At 36.8% G+C, this 17,694-nt stretch overlaps 1 protein-coding gene across 1 annotated transcript in view; it reads left to right on the forward strand.

Moving 5' to 3' along the window:
• The window catches only part of ADGRV1 (adhesion G protein-coupled receptor V1), a 404,143-nt gene that overhangs the window by 103,936 nt on the left and 282,513 nt on the right, over positions 1 to 17,694 (forward strand). The window contains exons 47-54 of the mRNA XM_016216159.2: positions 464 to 621; positions 726 to 872; positions 1,213 to 1,320; positions 3,915 to 4,179; positions 4,903 to 5,025; positions 11,632 to 11,854; positions 12,174 to 12,378; positions 15,727 to 15,873. Of these exons, the coding sequence (XP_016071645.2) occupies positions 464 to 621; positions 726 to 872; positions 1,213 to 1,320; positions 3,915 to 4,179; positions 4,903 to 5,025; positions 11,632 to 11,854; positions 12,174 to 12,378; positions 15,727 to 15,873 (1,376 nt within the window). The remainder of the gene's footprint in view (positions 1 to 463; positions 622 to 725; positions 873 to 1,212; positions 1,321 to 3,914; positions 4,180 to 4,902; positions 5,026 to 11,631; positions 11,855 to 12,173; positions 12,379 to 15,726; positions 15,874 to 17,694) is intronic.

A 17,694-nucleotide genomic window follows, 5' to 3' on the forward strand; every position in this document is an offset into this window, starting at 1 on the left:
AGGTGTATCAAAGTTTGAACTAAGACAAAATGCTGAGTAGGGATTGATTATGCAAAGACCTAGGTTGGAGGAACATGGGGGGAAAAATGGGAAGTGAATGAGGCAGAAGTCGAGAGTCATTTAAAAAAGCATGTAAATGAAAAACTTTAGAGGGGGTGTTCAGTTTAGAAATAAGGGGAGTTTTGAGTTTGAAGAGTTAGACAAGACTAGATCATTTGAAAGTTTAAACAACATTACAGACATTTGTCTTAATTCTAGGATTAAATGGAAAGCCTTTGAGTGCTTTAAGCATTAGGGAGGGTTACTATGCATATATAGCATAAGGTGGTATAAACACATTTGCACTTTGAAGATATTTTCAGTGCCATATAAAGAATGGGTTTCACTGTTTAAATAATAAACTTAGAATATATAAAGCTTGGAAGGGATTATACACTTGTAAATTATGATATATGTTTTTCAGGGGGAATGGATATTGTGTTTTCCGTTTATCAGAGTTTTTTCGAAGCATCGGTTTCTGGCTGGTATTTCTTTACTTTGGAAGATTCACTATATGGTGTAATGTTAAGAAAAGTATCTTCTACTATTTACCGATGGCAAGGGGTTTTTATTCCACTTGAGGTAAGCATCACTTATTTTACAGTATACAAAATAACACATACATGTAAATGTTGGATGCCTCATGAATTACTGAATTATTGTTATTCTTATTCCTTATTTTCTAGGATTTAAATATAGAAAATCCTAAAACTTGTGTGGCCTTTCATATTGGTCTTTCTTCCTACTTTGTAATTACTCATGAAGAAAGAAATGAAGAAAAGCCTTCTGTTAACAGTGTGTATACATTCACATCTGGACTCAAATTATTTCTGGTAAAAGAAACAACAACAAAAAACTTTACTTTTTTTGTAGGTTGCTTTATTTAAAAGAAAAAATAGATTTGTAAGCTTGATCTAAATGGAAGATGATGTATGTTCTGTGGTCATGTGAAAAGGGCTTTTTTTAAGTTGATACACATTTGAGCATGGTGTCTTAATCCACGGATACTTTTGTCTTTCTTGAAATGACCCCTAGATAGGCATATGTAGGGATCAGAATGATTTCTTAAGCTTTTAACTTCAAATACTAACTCATACTATTACTGTGTTCAAATCCTTTTTCAGTTATATTCTACCTTAAATTTTTATTTCCACTCTTATGTCTTCCTTGCAGGTACAAACAATAATTATTTCGGAAAGTTCTCAAGTAAGATATTTTACTTCAGATGGTCAAGATTATTTAATTGTTGCAAGTCAAAGAAATGATTCTGAATTAACACAGGTTTGATTCTTTTAAAATTAAATATTTTCTTTTTAACGTTATAATTGAAACTCATCAAAGATGTAGTCTGTAGATTTAATATAAAATAACACCACAATTTGATTTGGGTAAAGTAGTAAAGTGGAATATACATATTGATTAGTTAGTTAATTTTAAACAATAGAGTTATGAATATTTTACTATCTTCAAGAGCCAGAGCAAGTGTAATAAAAAGCCTTAACGTTTAATTAGAATTCCATTGAATTGGAAAATGTTATGGAGAAAAAAATTCACACAAACTGGAAAGATGGTATCACTAAAAATTCATGACTAACATTGCCAAATGGGCACTCACCATTACCCCAAAATTTCATTTTTCTCAAGTAAACTACATCTCATAATCCTAAAAACACTCACACTTCCTTACCTGCTTCTCATCTGTTCACTTTCAGCTCATGATTTTGTTGAAATGAAAGTTATGAGAGAGGAAGTTACCGATCTTCCCAACACCAAATCCAGAAATCCTCTTGAAACCCAATCTCATTCCTTCCACCAGGCACAACAGAGGGAGAGTTCTTTCTCTAAAAGCCGGGCTTCTCTCATAGGTGCCCCTCTTGCTTTCATAAGGTTTAGTTATTCCCTTTATGTCTTGCATCACTAGCATCCCTCTCTCTATAGGATTATTATAATCAGCATAAATCCTGGATCTCCAAGTTTAAAAAGAGATTCTTCTCCTGATCTCATCCCCTTTTGTTTTGTTTTGTTTTGTTTCTCCCTTCTATAGTAAGACACCTTGAAAGACTTATCTACTTGCTCTGTACTTCCTCATGGTCACTGATGACAAGAGAGTTGCAGAATTAGTGGATATTTGTTTTTCTCTCATTTTCTCATAGTACTTCCCATCTCCTGTAACAGTCAGCTTATCCTCAGATTTAAACCACATCTTCTCTTGATTTCTAAAAGAGATCAATATACTACAAAGATTTTCCTTTTATTTCTCTTCACTCTGGGTAATTTTATCAATCAGCTCTAGGCTAATTTCTTACAAACTTATCAGTAGCCACTCCTCTGTATTCCAGGCTTAGATATCTAACTGCCTATTGGCATCTCTATTTAAATATATTTTAGGTATCAAAGATTTAACATATGCCCACTGAACTTATATTTCCTCTATGAAACTTGTTCAGTGCTTGCTTTCATCTCAGGAAATAGCAACCTTTTAAATGCAGTTGCTCTGGGATATATCCTTCTTGATTAGCCCTTTTTATTGTCATATAATTTATTATTAAGTCTTTTTGATTATATCTTCCAATAATTGAGTACAGACATTTTTTCCCATCGCTGCTGCTTCCTCCTGAATCCAGGTTCCCATCATTTCTCTCCCACACTGTTAGAGCAGCCTCTGGCTGCTTCCTGAACTTCTCTGACATCCTCAGATCCATTCCCCATCAAATGGCTGGAGTAATACTTTAAAACATTAATTAATATTGTGTTATTCCTCATTTTAAAAGTTCAATGATTTCCAATTATACTTAGGATAAAATTTAAGTTATTTAATATGGACTATAGGAAGGGTAACCATATCTCCTTCTTTTCCCAGAACAGTATTGGATTACGCCTGTTGTCCTGATATAATTACTAATATTGTCCCTTTTACTCTCTGAGGGATCTCTGTGATAAATTATATGAGCACCCTAATAAAAGACATTCCATGGTCCTACCTCCCTACTCTTACCTGTCTTCATTCCCTCCGCACTGTCAAATTCCTTGCAGTTGGACCAGTCTTTATTCAGATAGTGACAAACTTTTGTCATTCTCTCTACCTTCATTTCCCTAGTACACCCATAATTCTCTATCACACCATTTCAATTGTTATCTTTAGCACTCGTATCAATTTTATAATCATACATTTATTTAATTATTGATGTATTTGTTGGCCTTTGACTAATACTTAATATCCATAAAGAGAGATATTACTCTATTCATAACTCCGAGCATAATGCCTGGCTTATATAAGGTTCTCAATTATTGACTGAATAAATATAATTCTTTCTGAAATTGACCAGGTTGTATAAGAAACCAGGTAGATTTGGTATTTTCTTTTAATTTGAAATGTATGAACACTCACCCTGAAACCTTGTATGCATTCCCACCTTCAGGACTAAAAAGTTTAGGTGTTTCTCTTTATAGCCTATTGCTTGGGTAGAGGGTAATGAATGACATCTCAGCATCAGAAAGTTTCTAATCCAGGTCTAAATTTTTCATATTTAAATTAATTCTCTTCTATTTTTGGCTTTCTTTTTCTCTTGCTATCACTGACCCCTGCCCAGATATCTATTTGAAATGGATTTATTTTCAAATAACTTTGCTTTAAAGCTCATTCTATGTGTATGTCTCTCTCTCTCTCCCTCTCTCTCTCTCTCACTTTCACTCACTCTCACACACACACACAAATAAAAAGATGGAGAGAGCCTTAGTTTTGCTATTTTCTCATGTATGAAAGTATCCTCCCAACTAAATTAAAGGATCTAAGAGAATAAACATATATTGGTTAAATTCTCACAAGTGCTTAATTCCTAGTCATGAAGGGTTTTGTGTTTGAATATTCCCCGTAGGTCTTCAGATGGAATGGAGGGAGCTTCGAGTTGCATCAGACACTCCCTGTCCGCGGTGTGCTGGCCATGGCCTTGTTCACCAGAGGAGGCTCTGTGTTCTTAGCCCTTTCTCAGGCTCATGCCAGGCTTAATTCCCTTTTACTCAGATGGTCTGGCAATGAGTTTATCGAGTTTCAAGAAGTGCCTATCAGAGGGACAACACAAGTCGAGGCCTTGACTTCAGGCGATGATATTTACTTAATTTTTGCCAAAACTGTCTCTCTAGGTAAGAAGATACAGCGTTTGTAATGCATACATAGTTATTATCAAAATTATCTAGCATTCATATTGTATGTTTATATAAAAATGCTCTTATAATTTTTTAACTAATTCATAGAATGTTTCTTGATGGATAGTATTGGCTGTCAGCTACAAACAGATTTTGGGGGAAAAAATGTGTTATGTCCATAATCTTTAGGTGTTCTGAACCACTACTCTAAAGATATTAAAATGAAATTGGGGATGGGTGGGTAAAGTGGAAAGATCTATGAAAAACTCTATGAAGATCTTACACCCAAAGCATAAATAGATACATTTTTATATGACTGTACTTGGGGTGCCATGGGTAACTTATAGTAATAATAAATAGTGCTTAGCAACTCTTGATAAGACTTTAAAATATTCATTGAATATGAATATGCTTTCTTCTGCTTAGGGAAACTTTCACAAATAAAATTCCAACATTCCTAAAAAAAAACATTTGTTGCTATTCTTTTTTTGATATCAGATGGTGATTTGTGGCTATGTATATACTTCATGTGGTAAATGCAAAAAGACTTGAAGTGTTTCTTACTAAGCTGTATTTCTGTTTAACTAAATGAATTCTGAGGAATGTTCTATAAATTTTTTTAAAAGTAAGTTTAATGTTTTTATTATAGTTTTACTGTGCAGTTGTCATTTTTTTCTGTAACTTTTGCCTTCAGATTTGACTTTTATTTCATTATTGCAGGAGATCAGAATTCAATTGACATTTTCATCTGGGAGCCAGGACAGTCGTCTTTTAGATATTTTCAATCCCTAGATTTTGCTGCTGTTAATAGGATCCACTCCTTCATACCAGCCTCAGGAATAGGTAAGGGCTTTTCAACTCCTAACTAATCCTGAGGGCAGGAAAGCTAGAATGATTTTAATCTCACTGAAGAAGAGGTAGTATTCTCAACACTGGGTATTTTAATAAGAATGTAAAATCAAGATCTTGACAATAGTATCTCCAGAAATCCTAGAATTTCCAAAGGACTGATACTCTTAAAATGGGGGTTATGTTTGAGAAGAATTAGAATGACTAAAATATGAGGTGAAATATAAGTGAAGAATGAAGAAAGGTAATAAAGCACTTTTGTCTAGAGAAAAATGAAGAGTGGTGTTTTATATATATATATATATATATATATACACACACACACACACACACACACACACACACACATATAAATATGTATACATATATATATATATATATATATATATGAAAGTATATGGGGATAGCAAGTATGTGCATTGAAGAATTTTTAAAAAGTCAGAAATTGGTTGTGAGAACTTTGCTGTCCTTGTTCACTTTCTCAACTTTCTTCTACAGTCTGAAATCTTTTCTTGGTTCTCTGTACTATAATCTGTACATCAGAAACATAAGCAGTATTTTTAATCTCAATAGTTTCTAAAACAGAGTCTGTTCGTGAGGACCCAAGGGGTTGATCAGTCTGGAAGCTGTAGGATTATTTCAGGATTGGTAAGGAGCCACTTGGGTGGCAGTGACGGTAAGACAAAGAAGCCAAGGGCATTGTCATGGTGACCTTGTGGGGCTGCCTCCTACAGCAGGAGATCAGTGCAGGGGGCACACTCCGTGAGTCAGCGTATCTCTTGTCAAGGTGCCCAGAGGAACCGGGAAGCCAAACCTGAGTGGCTCAGCAGGCAATTCTGGATGAGTCAAAGTCCCACTTTTAAACTGAGATACAGAAATTCTGTATGAATTGAAGAGTACACATATATTAATTAGATATTACCTGTAAGCCATTGTTTAAAGTTATGAAGAGTTTCTCACCTTCATAGGTTTAATGTCTGATTGGAGAAGCAAGAAAAATAGTAAGGTAATAATTCAAGGTAGAGTCCCAATCCCATTTGCTCTGTGAGTGGTAGAATTGGGGGGGTTAAGGGGTCTCAGAGAGGAGCTTGAGCTAAAGTGAAAGGCAGCAGGGTCTGTCATTGAGGCCAGAATGGGCAGACTGGTGTGGTGGGGACAGAGTTTGATTCAGAACGTAGTGGTGGTAATGTTGGAAACACACCAGAGTCTACACAAGTGGGCCTGGAATGTCAGCTCAGATTTGAACTGTGCTTCAGATAATCCAGTGGTTCCCAAACATTTTGGTCTTAGGAGCTTTTCACCCTCTTAAAAATTTGAGTACCTCAAAGAGTTGATGTAGAAGCCTGTGTGGATGGTTAGAGATGTGGAGCTGAAATCAGGAGGAAATCAATTAGAGGTTTAGATTTCAGAGATGTCAATGCGTGGAGGTAGTTAAAATCGCAAAAGTTAAAATCTACAAAGTAAATGACACTGAAAAGAGTAGAGTATTTAGCACAAATACAGGAGCTCATTCTTGAAGTTTTTCTTTTAGGTGCCTGACTGTTGCCTTCCCTATCAGGCATTGTAATTTTTAGGCACTGTCACCTTCAATCACCTTAACTGTTGACCAGGAATCAGAGGTTATTTACCTCTCATTTTAAAATTAAATTTATTGGGTTGACATGGGTTAATAAAATTATATAGGTTTCAAGTGTACAGTTCTATTATACATCGTCTGTATATTGAACCGTGTGTTGACCACCCAGAGTCAAATCTCTTTCCATCACCACATACATGACGCCCTTTACCCTTTGCTACCTTTTTATAGAGCATTCATCTCATTCCGCTTTGTTTTCATGTGTCCTACTCCTCCCATCTCAGCTCTGCGTCCCCAGGCTCTCCCAGATCCTGGCACCTCCCGTCTGGACGGCCCCTTTGTTTTCTGGCCTCCCGGCCGGGCTCACTGTGCTGGCCCTGCCTACCCCTGTTCTACCGTCTTCCCTCTGAACACCTTCTTACGTTGTCAGCCTCTGACGGGCCTCACCTCTGATGTTATTCTGTGTAAACAACTTGAGCGACATGCTCGTCATTCACCCAACAACTGATTCGCTGAATAAATGATGGATCTTTCATCCTGCATTTGTGTACTTTTGTCTACTTGTCCTTAATTTTGTATCTTTCTCATTTTTGCTTCTCTTATACTTTCAGGTTTTCAAGTGGACTAACTTCATCTACTTGAGTCCCTTATTATAATTCAAAATAGTTGCCTAATGAATGTTTTTAAAGATGAGGGGTGCTGCCTGAATGGGCCATTAATTGAAGTTACAGAATTCTCTTTAAAGACTTTAAAAAATAGAATAGGCACACTTTCTAAAAGAGTTTTTGAAAAAAATCTGCCAGAGGCTTGTTAAGGGACCCATTGTGAGGTCTCTTTATTTCTTTTGTTTCTGTGACTTGAGATTGTAGAAGTATGAAAAGATTATAGGTAATTATTTAGAATGGCTTATTATAGATCCCTTGAAAGCTGAAATTATGCATTAAATAATATTCAAGGATTTTCTTATTTTGAATGTGTCAAATATTTTATTAAAAGCATTAGATTGGAGCATGATTAGGAAAGATGACATATTTATTCTGGCTAATTACTTGACATTGGGTGGTGACTGAATTCTCTAAATGGAAGAAGAATGACAAAGGCTACAAGGACATGTAAACATATCTCCCCCTTCCTTCTTCTGTCCTTTATTATTAAATAGATACTCTTAGTGCCAATTATGTGCCAAGCACAGTGGTAGACCCCCGAAGTAAACACTGGTAAGCAAAATCAGATCTTCTCTGCCCTGAAAAAGTTTAACATCTAATAAGGAAGAGAGACATTATATAAAAATCACACAGATAAGTGCATGGAAAGAATAAAGTACTCCCATAACATAAAATAGAGAGGATTGACCTGGGTGAGGGATGCCCCGAAAATGTCCTTACTTTAGAAACTTTTCATTGTGACTATGAGTAGGTGTTAATGAGACCGAGTTGAGCATGGGGCAGGCTCTAGGTTGAGGGACTGTCCTGTGCAGAGGTCAGATGGTAGCAGTGAGTGTGAGCTTTTAAAGGACCATGGAGAGGTCAACGTGGCAGTGAGGGGAGAATAGTACAGGATATAACCGAAGATGTAATCAGATAGGCCAGGGAGAGACTTAAAGGATTATTTATCTTAAAAGTATTGGAGTATCTTTTATGAGAGGGTGATGAGGAGATGGAGAAAGAGGGGGCAGGGAGAGAGAAACAGAGACTCTGTATGTGTTTTATAAAGGGACCTTTGACTGCTGTGGGGAGAAAAGCTTAGAAGCTGGTAAGAAATGTCTTGAAGACAGGCTGGAGGCTCCTGGTACATTAAAAGTTTTTTTTTAAAATCCTTACCCGAGGATATTTTTCATTGATTTTTAGAGAGAGAATGGAAGGGAGGGAGAAGGGGGAGACAGAGGGAGAGATGTAGAGAGGGATATTGATTGGTTACTTCCTGCACGTGCCCGGACCAGGGCCAGCGATCGAACCCTTAACCCTTTGGTCCACAGGACAGCGCTCTAACCACTGAGCCAAACCAGCCTGCGCACTCATGGTACGTTTCAGACTAAAAATGTTGGACAGGGGAGTTTGGAAAGTGGTGGGTGATGCAGGTGGAAAATCAGAGAAGTAGATTCATTTAGAAAATGTCTCACAAGTAAGCCACAGGAGTTGATGATAGATTAGATAGGGAGGGTATGTGATAGAATGAGCCTAATTTTACATAGATGGTGGTCTCATAGCCATTATGATGATCACTGGGAGGAAGGCCAGGCTTTTAGGAGCAGAGGTAATGAGCTTCACTGGAGTAATTTGAGAGGCCTTGAGTCATTCATGTATAGACATTGAATAAGGGTTGCTGGTCAGGGCTTAGAAGAGAGTCCTAGAGTGCAGATGCACATCAGATATTCTTCAATGAGAGGAGGAATTGTTTAGAAAGAGACTATGTTGTGTGAGGGGGAGGGTCCTTGAACCAAGCCTTGCTGAATTCTACTTTTTAAAGGGCAGGCGAAGGAGAATATATGGACAAAAGATTCAAGAAATATGGAAATATATAGTGAACAATCAATGTTATGTCCCAGGTCCTCTTCTAGTCCCTTATTATATTGTGTAATCCTCAAAGTTCTGTATGTTGCTGGAAAGACACTTACCCCCAACTCCCTAGTCCCCCTACTCTTGGCTTCATAAAAAAAATACTACTTTTGAAAATTAATTGGATTAAGCTCATGACTCCCTTCATCTCTGTTCAGTCACCATAAGAAGTCCAGGCCCCCTGGGAGTGAGATTCTTATTCCTGTGGTTTGCTCATGCTCTAGGCCAATTATGAGCCCTAGTTTCCAGTCCAGATGCTTAACTCTCCCTGCTCCAACTCCCCAGATCCTTCCGTATTTGCCCTGTGGAACAGATACGCTGTATTCAAGCTTTTCTCCGAATGGCCTCTTCTCTTTGCTCTGGAACTCGACTCTCTGCTAAGGGCAATGCTTTTCGTGAAGCCCCTCCTGGCTGCTCCATCTCTTACTGGTTTCTTCTTGTGTTCCCAGGTCTCTGAATGGTAGGAATGCTTGCCCTGGTGCTTCGTCCTGGAACTTCTCTTTATCTACACTCCCTCCTTAAGTAACCTCGTCCATTTGCCTTCATTTGGGATGTTTTTGATTTTTTATGGTTTTTCTAAGTGGAAGAGAATTCTATAATCAATAGTAGTTGTAGTCCTCTTCCCAGACAGACTCACAGACACAGAGAGTAGACTGGAGGTTGCGGGGGCGCGGGGGGGGGGCACCTGGGTGAAAGAGGCGGAGGGGTTAAGAACGACAGATTGGCAGTCACAGAGTCCTGTGGATGTGAAGTGCAGCACGGGGAACACAGTCAATACTGTTGCAATAACTGTGTATGGTGCCAGGTGGGGGTTGGAAATGTCTGGCGGAGCACTTTGTGAAGTGCGTGATTGTCTAACCACTGTGCTGCACACCTGAAGCCGATACAGAGTAAACTGTGGTTGAAAAAGAAAATAAAGAAATCCTCTTCCTCAAGTAGACAGTTTTTTTCCCCTCCTACATTTCCTGGCCCAATTTCATGACCTTGAACAGTACAACTGCCTCTTTTCTAAGAAAACACAGTCTGCTCCATATACGCAGATTTAAGGCCCCTGAACGCCCTACTCTGAATTTCCGATTACCTATTTGCTGCCTTGTTATACTAATCAGATTGCGAGAAGGTGAATAGAGTGTATCTCTAAGGGTTAACATTCATAATCAGTGATGATCAGAGCACCTTAGTTTATGATTTTGTTTGAGACGGTAGAATCAGTTACACTTGAAAGATATTGAGATCTGTCTGAGGAGTTTACTCTTTATTGACTAGCTCCAGCTTTACAAAGTTTTATGAAAGATATATGATTATTTTGAAAATACAAATTTATTAGTAACCACTTTTTAGAATCTTTACCTTTTATGTAACATTTACTAAATTGCAATAGTAGTTCATTTAATTCCTATAAATAAACATAACCAGTAGTTCTTGATATTTAAGAGTAAGGATATGGGATTTTCCATTTTATCCTATGGGTCAAAATTTTGAAAGAGACTCATGGTTTTCTGTTCTATATGTTATTTTAATATCCTTTCAATTTTATTTGATATCTTTATGTTCTAGGGTGTTTCAGTAAGTACTGGAATTTATGCACATTTCTCTGTGGTTTCTCACTTTTCTCCCTAGTTTTAAGTCTGAATATTTTTTAGTGTTGTATACAGCCTAGTAAGCCCCCCTCGGACGTCTTAACTTCTGTAAATACAAATATATGTCATTGCTTTGAATTATGAAGAGCATGGTTTCCTAATAACATTTCAAAAGCATTAGCAGAATATACTTTAAGATCATAAATTTGTTCACATTCTTTGGCCTAATTAAGCACCTTTAAGTATTTATCAAGTGAAAATAATTAAAATGAAGAATTAATTAATTAAAATTTAAAAAACTATATAGAAAACAATATTATTAAATATATTTTAAGATCAACCCTTATTTTAATGCATGAATTATGCATTAAAATTATGAATTTGATGCTGTGTAGCCAAATTGTGTGCAGTATATGTGTACTGTAAATAGAGTATTAAGCTTTTTAACTGAGAATTTTTAGTATTTAGACTTTTGTAACTATGCCAATTATGAATTCATATGGATCGTGATTAGAAGGAAAATACCAAACTGAAACATTTAGTGGCAGGATTATGGGTATTTTTCACTTTCAAAAATATCCTAACATGCTAGTCAATAAATAAATATTGAGATGAATACAAACAATTCCAAAATCCATTTGGCTTTTATCATTCAAGGTCACTTTTTTAAGTGGGTTGTGGGTACATTGTCAGGCTGGCTTGATCGTTCCACAGCATTTAACAATTATTATTTACACTCAGTTATTTTAGAGGTCGAATCATGTATTACTTCAGAAATCAAAATGGAACTTTGAGAGTTGGAGAGATTTTTGTCTTGGCACTGATGTAGGGAGCATGTGAAGTGACAATTTATATTTCATTCTAGTTGCCTTTTCCTTCCTTCCTGCAGTCCACATACTTCTTATTGGCCAAGCTGTGTCTGCTCTCTACTGCTGGAATTCAGAGCTGAATCAGTTCTCTTTTATTCTGGATGCACCTTCTGCTCACGATGCAGCTTCTGTTACAGTAAAGTCCCTTAATTCAAGCAAGAATTTAATTGCTCTAGTGGGAGCCACCCACTCACACATATATGAGCTGGCCTACATCTCGAGCCAGTCTGACTTTATTCCTAGGTAGGTTCAGTGTTTTATACTGTCTTTATGCTCATCATAATTTTATATGAAACCTAATTTAAAGTCTTTAATGACTGAAAGATGTATGAAATATAAGAGTTACTTATAAACCAGAGATTTGGTTGTTACCCATATTTCTAATATTTATTCTACCAAGTTTATTAGTATTATATGAATGCTTCAGATTAAAATTTTATTTATGAAATATGATTTTTCCAAACTTTGAATATCAATGTTATAAGAGTTTAATGAGAAATGTGCTATGTATATGTCTTTAATTTGTTGTAGTTGACTCACTTTATACATTTTTCTATGTCAGTTCAGGTGAACTGATATTTGAACCTGGTGACAGAGAAGCTGTAATCGCAGTAAATATTCTTGATGATACAGTTCCAGAGGAGGAAGAATCCTTCAGAGTTCAGCTTAAAAATCCCAAAGGAGGAGCAGAGATTGGTATTAATGGTTATGTAAAAATCACTATTCTGTCTAATGATGATGCCTATGGAGTTGTTGGATTTGCTCAGGTAATGATACCAAACATTCCACACTTAGAATTCAGAATGATTTGTTCACTGTATTTATCTGTGAGTTGTTACCAGCACTCAGTGAGCCATACTGTGAGTATCTTAAGCCTCTCTTCCTTCCCTTTCCCTGCTTCACTCCCTACTGCGTGTTCTAAGCTGAATTCTACTGGTGCCTTGCAATTTACAGTCTTACACACTGGACCCCTGGATCAACTTATCCTAAACTTTCCTATTTGTACTGATTTCTCTTACAAGATTGAATTTGCAGTGTTACTCGTTGGCCTTGGCCCAGGAGTTTGAATTTGCTGTTAGCCCTGTTTCCAGAAAATAATGATGAAACAGAATCCAAACACTGTGTCAGGTCACACACATTACCTGCAAATATTTTAATGTCCTATTATGCCTTTGTTATTTCTGTTGGGGGGGGCAGAGAGAGAAAGAGAGAGAGAGAGATCATGTAGGCACCCTCTACCTGGCACATAGCAAAACTTCAGTGTCCCGGGGGGAAAAAAACCAAAAAAAAACAAAACACAGGTGTTCAGCATAAATCACATTGTGTGTTCAAACAGTTCAGGCAAAGGGAGCTCATTATCAGTTCTGGGAATGGTGGGAGCCCTCCTTAAATTCAAGTTCCCAGACACCAGCCAAGGGCCAATCTCATAAGCAGGGCTTTTTGAAAGATAGCTGTGAGGCCTCTATGTTAACTCTCTCTGACACAAGCCCCTTAGTGTCATAATGAATTTGGCCTCTGAGGGAAATGGGGAGCTTTCGGAGAGTCAGAGTAGAAGAGCAACATGATCTGATTGCATTTTAAAAGGACATTCTTGCCATAGAGTTGAACTAGACTATAAGTGGGCAAGGACAGAAATAAATCAGTTAGGAGACTAGCACTATGAAGTAATCCAGCAACAAATGACAGAGCTGTGCAAAGCGGGAGTTTGCCTTTCACCCAGACAGAAATCACTGTAGAGAGCATGTTTCAGGGATAAGATGAGGAGTTTTTGACGTACTAATGTCCTGAGTTAATTGCTTGCAAGGGTTGTAGGATCACCCAGTCACCCAGCCTGGCCCATCTCTGAACTCAAGGCAGATCAGCTTCCTTTGCCCCATAAAAATATAATGTGAGCCAGATTTGTAATTTTAAGTTTTCTAGTAGTCCCATAAAAAGGAAAAAGAAACAGGTGGCGTTAGTTTTAATATTATTTTTTATTGAACCCAGTATATTTGAAATATTATCATTTCAACATGTAATCAACAAAATTATTGGTGAAATATTTTACGTCGTTTTTTCATACTTTATCTTCCAATTCAGTGTGCATTTTACCCTTACAGACTAGACACATTTCTAGTGTGCATTGACCACTTGTGGCCAGTGCAGGACAGTGCAGCTCTAAGACATGAGCTATAGGGGGCCAACTAAGGGTACAAAGAAAGAAGACAACCTTTATAGGTGACTTGTTTCCTCACTTTTTTCAGGCCTTAGCTGAAATGTCACCTTACCAGAGAGGCCTTCCCTGATTGAAAATTTCAGCTCCCCACCACCAATCAGTACATTTTTATTCTTCCTTTTTTTTCCTTATGACACTTATAATGGCCTAATTTGTCTATTGTCAGTTTCTTTTCACTAGAATTGAAGAGTATGAGATCTGAGACACTGCTTTGTTCACAGCTTTATCGCTGACCAGAAAGTGCCTGGCACACAGTAGGTGCTTAGTATGAGCATGTCTTTATCCCGGGCAGGAAGGAACACTAACATGCCTCTCAGGATCTTATATGAGTATATAGGCCAGAGCTGGGGTTCCTGGGGCAAGAACAACATGCTCTGCTCCCACTTCCACCTTCTCACCTTGGAGCCTTGCTGCAGATGGAGAGAGTACAGTCTGTTTCTCAGCTATTTCAGCATGATGGGTTTCTCTTCATGAAGTTTGTTCCAAAACTGTTCTGGAGACATAAATCCAAAGTGGTTAAATTCTAACCAATGGGTAGTATCCTGGGTTTCAGGAGAATTCCTGAAACCTGTACAGTAGAATTCCTCAATACAGACCTCTTGTTTTCAGACAGCCTCCTTCTAAGATGAGATTTAGTAGATAATGAGAGTTTCTCGAATATTTTCAGGCTGTATTAAATCTTCATTTTACTAACCCTTGTTAATAGAGGGCATGGAGCCAGAGAGAGCTTCTTTTTAAAAAAGCATTGTCTTTTGTGAACTAATTATATGCATATTTTAAAATCAAGGCATTTCTGCAGGACTGTTTGATTGCCTTGAGCAAGATTTTATTACTATGTAACATCTGTAACATTGTATTAAAATGCTGTGTAAAATATTGCTATAAGATTGGATATCTATTCAAATTAACATTCTAAATAGAAACTTTAAGAACTGAATGGGGGACATTTCTTTTCAGATTACCATAGTAAAAAGACAAGAAAAATCTTACTGGAAAGATTTTTAAAAATCTTTATACTCCATATTTTTTCCCTTATTGCCTGTAGAGAAACCAGGAATATTGTAAAGAAGAGATTTTTTGAAATGTTAATTTTTAGGAAAAGTTCATTAAATGGCCAGCAAGAGGTGTTAGAAGTGTCAGACAAAAAATGTTACAGTCACACAGAGATAGAAATCAGTTTGGAACAAAGGAAAGAGGCTAGAGGTAGAGATGAGAAGAAGAGATAGGGAATTCTAACACAAGGGAAAGGGATATTTCTGGCAGAAAAAATAGTCATAAAGACCATAAGCTAAGGATGAAACATCCGTGGAAACAGGACAGCCCCTAGAAACATTTCAGAGAATATAAACTTAAGGATAAGAGACATTAGTAAATGATCAGAAAGAGCTCCCTGATTCTTATGACATCATTGCATTTGGAGGGGACCTTGGAGACCATGTGGATTAAACAGTTATTTTACAATAGAAAACAAAGATCTAGAGGGATTACCAAAGCTCACAAAGAAGAAAAAGGCTTTCTTCTCTAACTCCAATGTCCTTTTCGTTCTATAGACTTGTTACGTGCTATGTATAACACTTTCAAAAAAGTGTATTGTTTCTGAGTATGAAAATAATATATGTTCATTGAAGAAAATTTGAATAATATAGAAACAGGAAAACAAAAATAAATAAAATCCTAAAAAAATTAACACTTTTATTTATTTTAACTTAATCTTTTACTTTTTCAAACGTGTTTTTAAATAAAGTCAAAGTCATCCTATATTACATTTCTTTAACTATTGTTTTTCACTGAATATATCATGTTGCCTAGTACTGTAAAGTTTGCAAATGTATGGTAGCATGAAATAAAAATCTACTTTGGTAATTTCAGATAACCTTGTGACTTCCTGTGTGTTTTTCAGAATTCATTATATAAGCAAGTGGAAGAAATGGAGCAAGATAGCCTAGTAACCTTGAATGTTGAGCGCTTAAAAGGAACTTATGGTCGTGTAACCGTAGCGTGGGAAGCTGACGGAAGTATTAGTGATATATTTCCCACCTCAGGAGTGGTATGTAGTTTACAAAATTCTAGGAGATTCATTTTTAAATTATGCTTGCTATTGATACGTGGCACCAAACCCTGCCTTATGGATGAAGTGTTTGAGTTTGACCATGTCTGCATTGGATTCCTACTAATCACCATAGAGAGGGATACAATTTAAGGTTAGTTTTATAGTTGTGTGTATTGTTCTTTTTTCTATAATACCAAAATTATCTGTAAAAAAAAGTCATTCCTTCAATACATTGGTTGACCAAATTCTGGATATATTATATTGTCAGAAAGATAAATCCAATCAAACTGGAGGTAAAAACGTGGTTTCAAGATTTGGGTAAAAATGGGAGCAGTAACTAGGGAACAAGTTTCTGTAAAATAACCAGATGTATAAAAAAGTAGACCAGAGAACATCTGTAATACTTTCAATAATAAAGATAAATTTAAAATAATAATAAAAAAAAGTGGGCAAAAAAAGTAGACCAGAGATGTTGGGTGATATAGGTTGAGTTTTTCTGTAAACAGACTCTGAGATTGAAGGTTTGTTTATTAGGAAGACGCACAAAGAAGTGAGGAACATAGGAATGTGCAGAGGGAGAAGCTGATCCACTGGTGATTGTTGAGCCTCTGAGGAAGTTCTGGAGCTGAGCTGGTCCTTTGGAGTTCTTCCTATTTCGATCAAGGGGCTGAGATGTTGCATCCCTGTTTTAGCCACCCTTGATCTTCAGTCACCCTCTGGGTGGGGCATAAACTTGGGAGAAACAGTGGCTGCAGCTGGGGCAGTTCCCAGTGAGAAATACAGAAGCTGTTATTCCCAACAGCTGGAGGATGGGTACGTCAGCCCCAGGAGGCATCTGAGCAGAGGATCACATAATCTACTACTGGAAGATAGTATAAAGTTGGGACACAGGTTCAAGAATGGACTCAGAATGACTAGAGAAGTAGAAGACTCACAAAGAGAGGGTTCAAGGAGCCTTTAGTTCTTGATTGGAAAATGGATTGTCTCCTTGTCTTGGGTTTCATAGATTAATCCATGTATTTTACCCAGATACTTCTCTGAAGAGTTCTCTTACCAGGTGTATATTATGGTCCATCAGTTCTAGGTTTCTGTATTGTATGAAAGGTGATCAGAGCTTCAGTGTATTAAAAATCTATGGCAAATTTTATTGCATTGAATATTTACTTTATGCAAGCTACAAAAACTAAGTTGCATCTCTCAAGTTCTATGTGTTCTGAATTATAATATATTCCTCCAATTAATATATCTTATATAAACATAATAAAAATTATAATTTAAATGCATAATGGTATCTTAAGTGTGGACTACATTTTGTAAGAACTAATTATTTTATCCAAAGGTCAGTAAACTATTTCTGTAAAGGGCTTGATAGTAAATGTTTTAGATATTGAGGGCTATATGGTCTTTTTCCCAGCTTTGCCTCTATAGCACACTAGCAGTGGAAGAAAATATATCATTGAATGAGCTTGTGTTCTAATAAAACTTCATATATAAGAAATAGATTTGGCCAAAGGGCAGTAGTTTTCTGACTCCTGATTTTATTAATGAAGCTCTTGAGTTTTTATCCTTGAGTACCTTCTCAGGGTAGAGAGATTAGTGTAATGCTAGTTTGAATAATTGTAGTTTGTAGCCATATTGCTGGGGAATAAGGCATGGGATGGGGAACAATGGTAAATGCCACTCAAGAAGCAGACAGAAGCCCTAGCAGAAAGCACTTGATGCCATTTAGCAAATTTGGATTTGACTCTTTAGACAAGGGAGACACAACAGGAGAATAGAAATGCTCTGATTTGTATCTCTGCCTATTCTTTGTTCTCT

Source organism: Miniopterus natalensis, chromosome 3 (assembly GCF_054644295.1).
Source record: "Miniopterus natalensis isolate mMinNat1 chromosome 3, mMinNat1.hap1, whole genome shotgun sequence".
Lineage (NCBI taxonomy): Eukaryota > Metazoa > Chordata > Mammalia > Chiroptera > Miniopteridae > Miniopterus > Miniopterus natalensis.